Below are 15206 nucleotides of genomic sequence, written 5' to 3' on the forward strand. Positions count from 1 at the left end.
TGTAGAAGTGTAACAAACCTGTTTTGTAGGGGAATTCCTTCGTTTTCTGTCACTTTGCTCCTATCATTTGCTGTAGCCACAGTTTGCTGCTGTTTTCTCCTCGGTGCTGGGGTTGAAGAAACATTTCTCTTTAGTGCTGGCCAAGCCATTTCATCCAGGTGCTGAGTTCTCCCTGTCAGCTGTCTTCCCAGGTCTGAAGAAAGAGATTTACATGTATCCTTAGGCTCTGCACCGAGAGTTCCAGGGAGCACGAGTGTCAGCCTGCTCATTGTTGTGAGTCACTGGTGAAGTTCTTTAATTTCCATATAAAGCATTGACCTCAGCATTCCCTTCAAGCCAGTTATTCTTTATTTCCATTACTGATATTTTCTTGAGAGGTTTGTCTTAGAAGTTTGTGGAAAAGGGAAGTGTCATGCGCTGATTAGCTAACAAATGCAGCTGTTCCCAAAGTTGTCTGGTCCTCCTCTCAAAAGAGATTAAAGAAAAATTAAAGCTGCAAGCAGCAATGAACGGGCCCTTGCGCATGCAATTTTCACCAATAAAGGTCAAGGACTCAAAACTAAGTCCGATGACACCAACCATGACTCTTTATGTCAAACCATTCAAAGGTTATGGCAGAAAATAGGAACTATCTAATATCGACCAATCAGAAGAAGGAGCGGGGCTAATTTGCACCAATTAAGGTGAAGGACTCAAAACTGAGTCCGATGACATCACCCACAACTGTTTATGTCAAACCATGTAAAAGTTATGGCAGAAAATAGGAACTATGAAATATCGACCAATCAGAAGAAGGGCTAATTCACACCAATTATGATCAAGGACTCAAAACCGAGTCCGATGACACCACCCACGAGTCTTTATGTCAAACCATAACATAAAGTCTTTATGTCCTGGTGCCATGTGCACTGATAGACACCCTTATGCCCGAACATGGTGTTCGTTATGGACAAACCGTGACTAGCACAGAAGTCCAACAACAAAGCACCACTCGGGTTCAGATCGGGGAGGCCGTTCCTCCCAATCACGCCTCTCCAGGTATCACTGTCATTGCCCACGTGAGCGTTGAAGTCCCCTAGTAGAACAATGGAGTCCCCAGTTGGAGCACCATCAAGTACCCCTCCCAGGGACTCCAAGAAGGCCGGGTACTCTGCACTGCTGTTCGGCCCGTCGGCACAAACAACAGTGAGAGACCTTTTCCAGACAACATAGCTCCTAGGATCACTCGGGCAACACAAACCCCTCCACCACAGTAAAGCCGCGTTTATACTTGCAGTTCAGAACGCGTACGCGAGACGCAGGATACGCGTGACGTCACGTCTCGCGTATCCTGCGTATCCTGCGTACATTTGACGCGTCGACGTGCACGTTCTCAAAAAGACACTGAACGCGTACGCGACCTGCAGTTCTCGCTCTGGCCGCTAGTATCGCTGTTCCCGGTCTGATCCCGGCTGGCACGATTATGCTGCTCTCCCCTGGAGAAAGTTCCCCGTGCATATATTTATGCAATATTTAACTTCCCCCCAGGGTTTCCGTTGTCCGGTAAAATATGCCGAAGTCCGGTATTTTATAATCTCTCCGGTCAAAATACTCACTGGTGCTGCGGGACTAGAGTCCCCGGGAGTACCGCGGATGGCGAGCCCCGGCGGCCGAGCCCCGGCGGAGGTATGCGCCGAGCCTCGGTGCCTGAGCCCCGGCGGAGGTATGCGCCGAGCCTCGGTGCCTGAGCCCCGGCGGAGGTACGCGCCGAGCCTCGGTGCCTCCCGGAGCCGGGAGGAAGCGGAGCCGGGAGCCGGGAGTCAATTGACGGGACTTATTTTATTTTAAATACTCTGTCTTCAATAAAAATACTATTGAATGACTTGCAAATGAATGACTTGGAATCATATTAGGAACAATACATTTTTTTACCATGTTAATCTTTCTTATATTGACATCTACTTCTCCATATGAACCTAAAATTAACTGGATTTATTGTTTCGTCATTCTTGTTGAGATGGGTAAGGAGAATGCTGGATAAATTAGTCTGGAAAGACTATCCATTTTTAATAATAAGCAATAATTAAAGCTGCAAGCAGCGATGAACGGGCCCTCGCACTCACGGCCACCGCCCCCCCCATAAGCATATCAGAAACGACACCACCCACGACTTCCTATGTCAAACCATTCAAAAGATATAGCAGAAAAAGGGACAACCAATCAGAAGAAGGGGCGGGGCTAATTCAGGCCAATGAAGGCCAAGGACTCCATACAGAATCTGATGACACCACCCATGACTCTCTATGTCAAACCATTCAAAAGTTACAGCAGAAAATCGGGACAACCAATCAGAAGAAGGGGCGGGGTTAATTTTCACCAATTATGGTAAAGGACTCAATACCGAGTCCCATGACACCACCTACGACTCTCTATGTCAAAACATTCAAATGTTATAGCAGGAAATAGGGACAACCAATCGGAAGAAGGGGCGGGGTTAATTTTCACCAATTATGGTAAAGGACTCAATACCGAGTCCCATGACACCACCCACGACTCTTTATGTCAAACCATTCAAAAGTTATGGCAGAGAATAGTATTCTAGGGGGCGCTGTTGAGCCGTTAGGCCACGCCCATTAATGCAAACCATGAAATATCAAATTTATCGCCAAGTCTGTCTTGCATGCCAAATTTGGTGACTTTTGGAGAACTATCAAATATGGACCAATCACATTTCAAAATGGCCGACTTCCTGTTCGGTTTCGGCCATGGCTCCAAGAGACTTTTCTTTAAGTTGTGCCATGATACAGGTGTGTAGCGATTTTCGTGCATGTACGTCAAACCGTATTGTAGGGCTTCAGGCACAAAGTTTTCCGGGGGGCGCTGTTGAGCCATTTTGCCACGCCCATTAATGCAAACCATGAAATATCAAATTTATCGCCAGGCCTGGCTTGCATGCCAATTTTGGTGCCTTTTGGGGAACTATCAAATATGGACCAATCAGATGAAGGGGGGGCACGCTTTTTGGCGTCTAGCGTCGCCACGGTAACACTTTTGAAAGAGAAAAGTAATGCGTGTAGTCGCAGGATGGAGACGCACATTTGTACGTATAACACATCTGGGTTCACGATACGGTTCGGGCCGTATTAATTCTCGAAGGAATGGCATATATTGCTCCAAAATTACGTGATTAATTCAGAATGTTCAAAATGGCCGACTTCCTGTTCGGTTTCGGCCATGGCGCCAAGAGACTTTTCTTTAAGTTGCGACATGATACAGGTGTGTACCGATTTTCGTTCATGTACGTCACACCGTATTCTGGGGCTTGAGGCGCAAAGTTTTTTCGGTCTGAACCAACCAGATGAAGGGTGGGCGCGCTTTTTGGCGTCTAGCGTCGCCACGGTAACGCTTTTGAAAGAGAAAAGTAATGCGTGTTGTCGCAGGATGAAGACGCACATTTTGATGTATAACACACTTGGGGGCACGTTATGGTTCGGGCCGTATTAACTGCCGAAGGAATGGCATAAATTGCGCCAAAGTGACACGATTAATTCGAAATGGCCGACTTCCTGTTCGGTTTCTCGACATGACGCCCAGAGACTTTTCTTTAAGTTGCCCCATGATACAGGTGTGTACCGATTTTCGTGCATGTACGACAAACCGCATTGTGGGGCTTGAGGCACAAAGTTTTCAAGGGGGCGCTGTTGAGCCATTTTACCACGCCCATTAATGCAAACCCTTAAATATAAAAATTTTCGCCAGGCCTGACTTGCATGCAAAATTTGGTGACTTTTTGGGCACGTTTAGGGGGGCAAAAAGGCCTTCCTTTTGTCAGAACAATAAGAAGAAGAAGAAGAAGAATAATTCCTGCAATTACAATAGGGCCTTCGCACTGCAAGTGCTCGGGCCCTAATAAGATAAGATAAAATAGTCCTTTATTACTCCCTCAACGGGGAAACTCACGTAGCAGAAGTACACACACACATACAGGGAAGGGGGTAAAACAGTAATATAAATAAGTAATACACATTAAAAAAAGAGTAATAATAATAATAATAATGTTGTGGTTTTCTTTAGCTTCCTTCTAGGCACCCAGAGCTTTACAGAGATCATTATTAATTCACACACATCCTCCCCGGTGGTAGCTCCGTCTGTAGCCGCAGCTGCCCTGCAGACTGACGGGAGCGTGGCTGCCATATCGCGCCAAACGGCCCCTCCGACCACCACCAAACATTCATACGCATTCAAACACATTCACACGATGTTATAATCTCCTACATCATCCAATATTGTCCTGTAAAAGTGTTCGTTTTTCTAATCTGCTACCGCTGCTGCTGCTACTACTTCTGCTACTTAATATAAGTAGCTTTTCCAACTGTTGCTCTGCTTACTGCCCCCTATCGGTCACCATCGGTATGACATGCTCTACTCGGGTGGTACGCGACGTACGCAGTGGAGCATGAACAGACACGTTCGCAGGGTACGCAGGATACGCAGCCACCTGCGTAGAGTATATTCCCGCCTTAAGGTGGCGGTTCAAGGAGGGGTCTTCTGAATATATGCATATTAAAAAAGATTAAATTAAAGGGGACCTATTTTGGCATCTAATACCTTTTAAACAGGCCTTGAATGTCTTAAAAACAAGCTTTTGATTGTTTTTGCTAAATAAATTGGAAATTCAGCCTCTAAACCATGTCTTTATCATCTCATTCTCTAACCTCATTCTCTATGAGGGAGTCTCAGTGGGCGGGGATGATAATGATATGATAATGAGGCACTGTGCTGATTGGCTGCCTGCATGACGCGATGAAACGCTACAAAAAATGGCGGAAGCTCCGGCCGGCGGAGTTACACCGTGTCCTAACACCGTGTCCTAACTGCATGCGATGCGAGCGAGCGTCAGCGACAAAATCAATTCCATTGCTTTATTTTCTATTGCACTGTCCTAACTGTCCGCGAGCGACGCAGCGCGCCATTTTGAGCTGAACATTTGTCGGACGCCCTGCTTCTATTCTCTTCCTGCCGCTCGCGTTGAAAGCCGGTTGAAAGCGCTGTAGGAAACAGTCATGTATGAGGAACGGCTGATCCAGTTAGTTGAAATGAGAAGTTATCTCTATGATACCTCCTCATTTCACTACAAAAACCTCAATAAAGTTGCAGCTGGCTGGAGGGAGATGGACAGAGAGCGTCTGATGTCACGCAGTGCGACGCGATAGTCGGACGCTTGCATGCAGTTATGAAGGACACGGTGTTTAGTTGTGGGCGTGGTTTGCATTTTGGTTACGTAACGAAAGTGAGCAGAATCTGAACGTAGAAACCACATCAGAATGCATGGCTCATCCGGGCGGGCTGTACAGGCACTGCAGAATTTGGTTGCTTTCCTCCTTCTCTGAGTTGGCAGGCTGAGGGGAGACCACTTTATATATGTTAAAGCAAGTAAAAAAGGGGTTTTTCATAATAGGTCCCCTTTAATTTGACCAGGAAAAAACAAAACATAAAACATATAGCACACCTTTACCTGTGTGCAGCCAGTTAAGAGAGGGACCTGGCCAAAATATGTTTGTTTCAAAATGTCTCCAAAAGGGTAAAAAAAGAATTAAAGCCATAGATCTGCTGGAGTCTCTGCTCCCTTCAGGCAAAAGGCAGGTGACACCCCTGTCAGGTTTCATTACATATAGGGATTGTATTATTAATTCCAGTATTGAGAGCCATTCCTAATCCCATAATCTACATGCTGATATTAAGTTTTCTATAGATAGTAACAGTTAAATCCAGAATTTTCATTATTTATGGATGGGTAATATTTTTTTCAAACATGCCTTGGATTCCTATTTCACATCAGAAATGTGTCTCAACACATCTGAAATGTACTGTAACAACACAATTGTAGGATGACATAATTTTGATGTATCTGAATGTTTTAGTTTAGGCCTGATTTTAATTGGCTGTGAAGATGACAGCTAGATAATATGCTTTGTCAAAATGATGTTTTTAATTGAGAACAGCATTTGAAAAACATTCATTCAGGATGAAGTTTAGCCACAGCCAGTTACCAGAAACAATGAATTCACATAGCACAACAGGACTGTCCAAAAACAGTGCTTTACAAAGAAAAAAAAACAAAATTTCCATTCGACAAGTGTCAATTGCATGTAATAATAAGGCAAAAATGTGCATTAGCACCAGATAGAAAATACCATACTGTTCAGAAAATGTTCCACACAACAAACAGTTGATCAAAACTAACAAGCGACTAACATGATCTTTTATATTCTAATTGCTGTGAGTTTTTGTTTGGGGCATTTTTTTTGGGGCTTGACACCCATTTCATGTTGTTGCACATTTTAAATACTCTCTTCAATATTTCCCTCCCTTCCCTCCCTTCCTTTTGTATTGGCATTGTCATTTTCTTCTTGTTTTATTCAGATTTTTAGTCTTTAAAAGTAAATATTTGTCCCTTGTGTTATTTTAGCATTTCAGTCATCCTGACTTGCTACAAAACGGTGGGGTAGCTCAGCTGTCATCCTGCAGGCCCGTGCTGCACAGCATGCTAAATAATTAACCTCCACTTACTGTTCCATTGCTGAACAGGACAAGAATGTGGTAGCATGTGACGTGACTGGAAATAAAGGTTATGATTAAGCATGGTATGTGCTATTTAAATGTAATGTAGTTGATATGCCAGGTGAATTTCCTTTTTGATTCTCATGAACTTCGCAGGATTCTTTGTTTGATTTTCAGATTGTTCACTGACGTACAAATGTTCAGCCTCTATTAGCTATTTAGTAATGTTTAGTAAATACTATTAAATGTTATGTATAATTCAGCAGCTAGAGCGACGTAAAGGAGCCTTTTTTCAAAATCTATCAACATGTTTTATGGTGACCTGTATTTCTGATCCATAAGACTCTGCAACATACTCTTACATGTGTGCTGTTACAAGCAGAGACCAGTTATTCGCGCTGACTGACGCTTTTTCTCCCTGTATTTATTGAGTAAAGGTGGTGACATGTTTCAATGTTTTCTAATCCTTCTCAGAAACAAAGTGAGGTTTGCAACCTCCAATTTGATTGTTTCATTAAAAATGATAGCTATAAAAAACTCAATTAAAATCAGTTAAAATTCCAAAGATGAGGTAAAATATAATTCAGTGGATTAGTACTGAAATTGAAGTCAGTTAGGCACTCAGGCCGTAGTTAAATATTAATTTCTTACAAGGAACTGGAGTTTTTACCCATCTTCTTTACACTCTTCAAACCATTAATTTTGAATAAATTGATTGAGGTAGTGAAAGCTACCGACTCTTCTGCAGAGATGAGACATCCAGCAGTGCTCTTGCCTTTCAAAAGTGGGCCAAACCTTTTAAAATTAGACTTCAGAGGTCTAATACAGTATGAGTAATAGTTTGGCCTTTTGAGCCCTTATTTATGTTATGGAGTCAAGATTTAGTTTGCAGCTGTAGCTCTTCCTTCCTTCCTTTGCTCACAAGCCAGTGAGTGCAACTGATGCTCAATATTGTAAAAAAAAAAACCGCCCTATCCTCATTTCATGAGTTTGTTTAATATAAATAATTATCTGTTGAAAGAGCAGATAATTAACCTAAATGTGACGGCTCATTTCCTGCTATCAATTCTTCACTCACCAAGAGTTGCAAAGAAATGATGGAGCCAACTAAGCAGCATTGCCTGTAGACTCTGCCTGAAGCCTCCTGCATGTTTTAGATCAGTGTTTTCCAACCCTGGTCATCAAGGCTCACTGTCCTGCATGTTTTAGATGTTTCCCTTCATCATCACATCTGATTCTAATTAATGGTCCTAATTAGCTTGTCATCAAGGCCTGCAAAATTCTGTTGATGACACAGCCACTTGTATCACGGTGTGCTGAAGCAGGGTAGCATCTAAAACATGCAGGACAGTGGGCCTCGAGGACCAGGGTTGGGAAACACTGTTTTAGATGTTTCCCTGCTTCAACACACCTCATTCCAATTAAAGATCTTTATCAAAAGCCATCAAACAAGTCTGGTAATGACACAGCCATGTCTATCATGGGTTGTGTTTAAGCAGGGACACATCTAAAATGTGCAGGACGTGGCCCTGGAGGGTACAACTATGCACTCAAAGATATTCTCTCTCTGATTCTCATCGTTCCAGTTGTCATGTGCAGTCTAGGATTCAATTTGTTTGATCATAAAAGAGAAAAACGACCAATAGAAATAAGGCAAAACAAGCCAATCAGTGCAAAAGTGGACAACATATGAACCCATAGAAGTTATTAATCGGCTTAAATGTAATATGGTGTTCTAAATTCTATATTTCTAAATTTATTTATTTATTTATAATTATTTATGTTTTTTCTAAAACCATTTTAAGGCCATGAAGTCATGTAGCTAAAAGTCCTCCTTATGGTGAATGGGAAACCATAAATATACCAAATCCTGCACTGCCCACACCTCAGACGAAGGACTTGGCCTATTTTGCCCTTTTAATATTTATGGAGAGAAATGAAACTCACACATCTTACTTTGTACTTTCTTTTATTACATGTAAATAAAATGTATGTACATGTTTTGAAGAACTTAGAAAAAAAATGCATTCAAATATCACTCATAAAACATATGTTGCATACAGAAAGTTACATTAAAGTGCATAAGTGGCTTGAAATTCACAGATCAGTTTACATTTATGCACATATTAGACATTTTGAGGCACATGCTGGTAAAGAGAAAAAAAAATTAACATGCAGTTTGGCATTTGAATGTCATAGATGTCAAGGCTCTGAGTGTTTTCATTCTGCTGCTAGCATCAAAATGAAAAAAAAAAAACTATTTTCATTTTCATCCTAAAAGGCACATATAAATAAATGAATGAATAATAATAATAAATTTCATATTCATCATATTTTAAAATGTCATTTAGTGACCCCTTAAGATTGTAGGATTTTGTGAATTCTCAGTCCCAGCTTTTAAATGTAATTTTGTTCAGGGGTGAAGGTATTTTACTTCTTTCTGCAATTACCAAAGCAGTTTTGCTTTCATCACAGTTCCAAAAGAGAAAGAAAGAAAAGCCCAAGGGAGTTTGTTGACTTGATTTTAAGATGGTTTTTAATTTTGGCCTAATCTGGGATCGTGGTTCTTATCGATGTATTTATGTTATTAATCTCAGAAATTGTAAGGCCCATGTGCTGTTTAAGTTGGACTAAATTTAGCAGATGTTTTGTATTGATGATAATGTTAATGAGATTGGTTTTGGAGAGTCAGCTGCACTCTTCTTTTAATGAAACGTTTTGTCCTTGAATATAATAACACAGTTTTGGACCATTTCAGCCTACTTTTATACCAGAAATTTCTTTTAATTATATATATGTATTAAAAATAACAGGGGTTGGGGGGTGGGAAAAGTTTTGACAGTTTATCTCAAAGGCCTTTCTCATTCCTCCAGTTCATCACAAAATGGTTTCATTCACCTTGCACTCGGAAACATATCTTCCTAAAGAGCCGAGTGATTGATGCTAGACCGCAACTCCCCTCCAAAATTATGAAAATAAAGGCAAGAGAAGGAAAGAAAGCAAGAAAGTAACTTTTTTTAATTAACAATTTAAGCACTACCAGTTATTCCGATAGACAACTGGTTCAGCTCAGTCAACTCATTAGTAACACAGTTCTACTAGAAAAACAAGAATCACAGAATTAGTTTATCAACACAGAAAAGCAAAAAGCAAAAAATCATTAGGAGGCTTAGAAGCTCACAACTTTCAATATTAGTACCTATCAAATCAGCTGCAGTATTTAGTAAAAGGGATCCATAAATAAAAGAACACATGGACAAAATAAGAGCAAATGCCTCTGTGACTGACTTACCCTTCTTTCCAACTTCAATAAAGAAAAGGCTTACAATTAACTCAACTCTGACAGCCTGGTGGAAAACAATCAAAGTCACGAAACCTTCTTTAACATCATGTACATTTACCCCAATCTGGCACAATCTTGATTTCCATTTATGCAAGAACCTCATCATGCCAACACAAAGGTATCATTCCTCTCCACCATGTTTTCCTCAACAACAACTTTATATCTTTTAGGTTTGGTATTGGGAAACAGTTTCTTCATCACCAACAATTAAAACCTGTAATTAAACCAAGGATAAACACAACTGATAATCTATTGGAGCCCCCAAGATTTATTGAGAAAATCATGAAAATCACAAATTCCAAAAAACTTGTTTCCAAAATCTACAAATTTACATCCAGTAGTGATACAGAATCAGGCCTCCCAATATTCAAATGGAAACATGATTTAACAATCCCTCTCAATCCCAATTTCTGGACAAAAATCTGTAAGAACACAAATTTACAATTTAGCCAGTACAAAATCCTTCACACAACGAAAAATGTTTAAAATGGGTTTAGCTGACAATTATCTGTTCACAATGCACCATGGGGAGCCTTTGAGGAATCGTTCATTACAGTTCTCAAATATAATCGATGGTGGCATGTCGTTTTATAAGAATCTTTTCGCCCAGGAGAAAAAAGAGTGACAACAACTTCCCATAACTATGTTCTTCTCTCGAAAAAACACACCTGCACTGCTGGCTTTAGAAGAAAAAGACGCTACAGAGCAAGTCAGGATGCAGCGGCAGTCAGAAGAGCAGTGAAATACGCGCGAGTCACAATTTGTCCTACTGTACTATTTTTTTTCATAATCATTTTTCATTTTCTCCCGTTCAAATCCAATTACTCAGGTCGTGGTGGGGCAGGGCTGATCTCCGCAATTTGAAGCCTTGTATAATAATTGTGAAAAAAAAAGACTGCTACTTCGCAGATTTCACTTATCACGGGTTCTTTTTGGAACTAACCCCCGCAAAAAACGAGGGCTTACTGTATCTCAATTGTTGTGTATACTACTGTAGGTAACTGTACTGAACTTGATAATATCCCAGTTAAATATAGAAATCCAGTCCTAGTTTCTCAATCGCCAAGAAGGCAGTTCTTCATAATTGGAAATCCAAAACTGGTTTGCACAGCAATCATTGGACCCAACCTACTTAGTGATTATATGACATTAGAAAAAATAACATTTATTACTTGGAATGAATAATATGTTTTCATCAATATATAGAACCCTTTATTAAACACTTCAAAATAAAATGGACAACTGAGCCTGGATCAGTGCATATTTCCGTAATACAAGTGACAACACTATATACTATAAAATCAGAGTCTCTCCATCACTATGCATGGACCATTTTCTATTAACTCAATGTGACCTTTCTCACCTGGTGGGACCATATATGCTTGCCGGTCCTAAGGGGTTGTGGCTCTGTCTGGATAATGGGACCCCCATATATTCCCAGAGTGGTGGATCAAGGGGGCCTGGAGCCTGTGGGGTGCCGGAGGTGTCCCGGTGCACACCCGGTGGTCCTGGGAATGCAGTTTATTTGATTATTTGATAAGCTCGGAGGTGCTGTGTTGGTGGAGGGGACTGCCCTGTTGTAATGGCCCGAGATCTCCTTGATTATTTTCTTCCTCCTTTTTCCCCACTATCCCCTTTCTCGCCTGCTACGGTTGGGGGCTTGGCTCCTCGTGGGGAGTAGCGGGATGGGTCATCCCTGGGACGTAGTGGTGCTGTTGGTACAAGGGCGAATGTACTGTGGTGAGGGATTGTGGCGGGCGTGCTTGAGTGGCTCATGCAGACCGGTCACCTGGCCTCCTGGGGGATCCCTGGCAGGATCCCCACAAGATGTGGTGATCCCTAATGCTGGGGGGCCGGGGTAGGGTAGGGTGTGCCATGCCCTTCATCGGGAACCGGATGGGGGTTGGGGCTGTTGGCCCTGCCTCCCTCTCCACCTATGTCCCATCTTGGTTCTGCAGGTGCGGGATGGCCTTGCTGGATAGTGCCTTCTGTGAATCCTGTGGTTGTTTCCGTTTTCCCCCATTGCCAACTGGTATCTGTGGGTGGGAGTGCTTTATGAGTCTCTTTAGCTCTGACCGTTTCAGCTTTTGCACCAATCGGGGGGTAACAACCAACATAACCACAAATCATCGTACACTCATTTACACAGAACACACTGCATGGATGAAAGTAGAGGACAGATTAACACACAATTTACTAACATTATTCAGGAATATAACCGTGTCGAAACAACCAAACTGCCTGTACTCAAAAATGGCCTTTTCCCAAAACAGACATGAGCACAGGACAAGACAAGTTAGCTGGGGTCATATTTCTATTCCATTACCGAGATCAAATGCAATGAAAAGAACTTGTATGTACAGGGCCATCTCACAGTGAAACAGGTTGCCATATACCATAACTAAAGCAACAAGCAGAGACAGTTTCAAAAAGCAACTAAAAAGGTTATTTTTGGGTACAGACATAAACAAAGGTTAATATATATGTTTGATCTACATTTGGTGATTTATTGTGTGGAAAATACATCTCAATGTAGTTGCAGGTTGTGATGGTTACCACTAGGGGGGGGGGTTAATGGAGTGATGTAATTGTAATTACTTATGTATTTAGTTATGTATTCATACATTTAAAATGTAAAGTACTATAGGAAGTATATATATGTATAATTGTGCTTTTATATGAATGTATTTTAATTTTCATGGACTCCAGGAAGACTAGCTGGCGTTTTGCGTCCGCTAATGGGGATCCAAAATAAAAAAAAAAAAAAAATAAAAAAAAAAAACACTACACACGCACCAATCCATTATCAATAACACGCACAACATCCATCACAATCTTCTGTTTTTGTCGGTCTTTCTGTGTTTCACTGTCTGTGATTTTAGTCCTATTTGTGAATCTGTCTCAGGTCCTTATAAAGTTTGTTAGATTAGATTGTCAAGAGGGCTGGTGTCAGGCACTTTCACCTTCACTCTCACATATGCACAAAACTCACATCAGCTGCAGGATCAAAGTCTGTCCTTGTAGCAGACGGAAAAGAGGATTTAATGGGAGATGATGAAAAGAGCCGTGAGCATAAATGTACAGAGGAGGAAGGGAGGACAGAGGGGACAAAAGAAACTGAGGTAGAGTATTGTATTTTTCAGAGGATCCAGGGCTTAGTCAATATTATTTATTATAATCATTGTTGTGATTATTTATCCCCATTTTTCAGTCACAAAGCTGGCACAAATTTAGTAAATTTTTGTGTCGGGGGTTGTTACACCTCCTTGCATCCCTGCTGGCTTTGCTGCATCAGTGCAGGAGTTCATGCATGGGAGTAATGGCTTCATTGGCTGCACCTGTGAGGGTGTGGATATTACTTCCCTTGGTCACACATGGCTAACCTATCTTGCTGCTGTTTGCCGTGGTGTTTTTGGCACTGGTTTTGGCAGGCTTCTTAATGTTCAATGTTGAATTTGACCAATTTTACTTTTTTGATTTGTTTGCTCAGACTCATTTTAATGTAGCCCAACGATCTGGGTTGTAACAGGCTTCCCAATTATGGAACCTGCACAAGTTTCTTTCAAATGTTTCCTTCTTGATAGAGAATCCAGTCTTTAAATCAACTCTTTCTTTCTCTTTGTGTTACTTTTGCATTCTCTCACTCAATTACTTTCCAGTGATGTCAGTAAGGAAATGAGAAACAAAAACAACTTGGAACGCAAAGTTGTAGACACAACAGAAGAACAACATGTTTGTAAAGAAAACCACAGCCTGCGGCTATCAAGCCCAGAGTTGACCGTTGCTAAATGGATTTTCTCTCTGTCTCGAAATAGTTTTATCTGAGATTTGATCGCATTTGCTGTGATTCTTACTCTCCAAAAGGCCATTTTGGGTCTGGGAAAAACCTGATATTGATCCACATGCTGCAGTTTAAAGTGCTGATTGGATGCACTGTAAAAAAGAAAACTCAAGTACTGTCTTTTTAATCTGTTTGCAGGTCAACGAAAGAAGAAAAGCTGTACTTTCCAGTCTGGTCGGCTATCTTGGTCCTGAAGCTGCAGTGTACATCCACTATGAAGAGAGAGTAAGTATTTAAGTCATGGATGTCAACTAATATTTTTTGGTTTGAGGGAAAGCTTTCCTGTGCAAAAAGTAACAGTTTTTTTGTTTAATGAAAGACTGCAAAATGTAAATAAATGAATATATTTAAACAACAGCAGTCTCATTCGACATGAAAATAGTCATAATTACAATAGATTCCAAATCCTATAACTCCAGAACAGCAATTTGAGGTTACTAGTGTGTCCCGTTGTATCGTATTTTCGCGGCCATTAGGCACACATAAACGTCTTTTTTTTGTCAAAATGTGCCGCACGCCCAATGGTGCAGTGCGCCGAATGTGTGTTGTCGGGGGCTCTCACCGCGACTCTCACCGCGGCTCCCTCGCGGGAGCGCTTTGAGAAACACCTTGCGTTCCGGAGGAACTGCCGCCGGAGCGGCAGGCTGACCTCCCCGCGGGCGGGGAGGTCGGCCTGCCCGACGGCGAGCTCCGTGGCGGGACACCTGGGGCAGACGGGGCGAGGACCGAGAAGGAGACGCGGCTCCCGGGGGAGCTGCGCCGCAGAAGCGGGCCCGAAAGCCAGACGAACAGCCCGACCAAGCGGCAGCTGACGCATCGGGAGGGGAAGTCGGCTGCCACTCGGGTGGCAGGCTCCGTCGTTTACTGTTGATGGATTGTAGATGCGTGGGCTGACGTGTCTGCTGGGACTGTTGTTCGAGCTTTCGCAAAAGCCGGCATTTCCGAGGGGCCGCACGGCACGGAAAGTGACTCTGACAGCAAGGAAAGTGGGACTGGCAGTTGATTTAGCACACCTGTTTAATGCAGAAACGGAGGAGGGAGACTTCGATGGGTTTGATTAATGCAATAACGATAGTAATAACTTAAATAAAGCACAATCACAAAGCACAAAGTTTTGCTCCCGCTCTTTTTTTAAATATGCACACTTGTATGCTTGTGTGTGTGTTGTTGTAAGGCGGTGCGCCATGTGTGTGTGTGTAGACGGCGCCTTTTTGTTCGGTGTGCCGTGTGTGTGTTTTAAATGCAGAAATGACACACAAAACTGAGGCTGCGCCTTTCCACACGGCATGCCGTATGGTCGCGAAAATACGATAGTCTCCTCCTTTTTTTCATCGCTATCTTAAAACGTAGGATGAAAGGAAAGGATCAGAAAGTGCTTTGTGTTCACATGCACACTTTTGGATTGGATGGCATAGGAGCAACCTCTTAATCCTAAAATGTCATTACATCAAAGCAAAATAAAGTGAGTCATAACAAATCGAT

General features: G+C 42.0%; 1 protein-coding gene across 1 annotated transcript in view; it reads left to right on the top strand.

Moving 5' to 3' along the window:
* si:ch211-127i16.2 (probable flavin-containing monoamine oxidase A) overlaps positions 1-15206 on the top strand; it is a 77636-nt gene that overhangs the window by 46129 nt on the left and 16301 nt on the right. Inside the window, exon 10 of the mRNA XM_061734439.1 lies at positions 13863-13949. Coding sequence (XP_061590423.1) covers positions 13863-13949 — 87 coding nt within the window. The remainder of the gene's footprint in view (positions 1-13862; positions 13950-15206) is intronic.

This window comes from Cololabis saira, chromosome 11, assembly GCF_033807715.1.
Source record: "Cololabis saira isolate AMF1-May2022 chromosome 11, fColSai1.1, whole genome shotgun sequence".
Classification (NCBI taxonomy): Eukaryota; Metazoa; Chordata; class Actinopteri; order Beloniformes; family Belonidae; genus Cololabis; species Cololabis saira.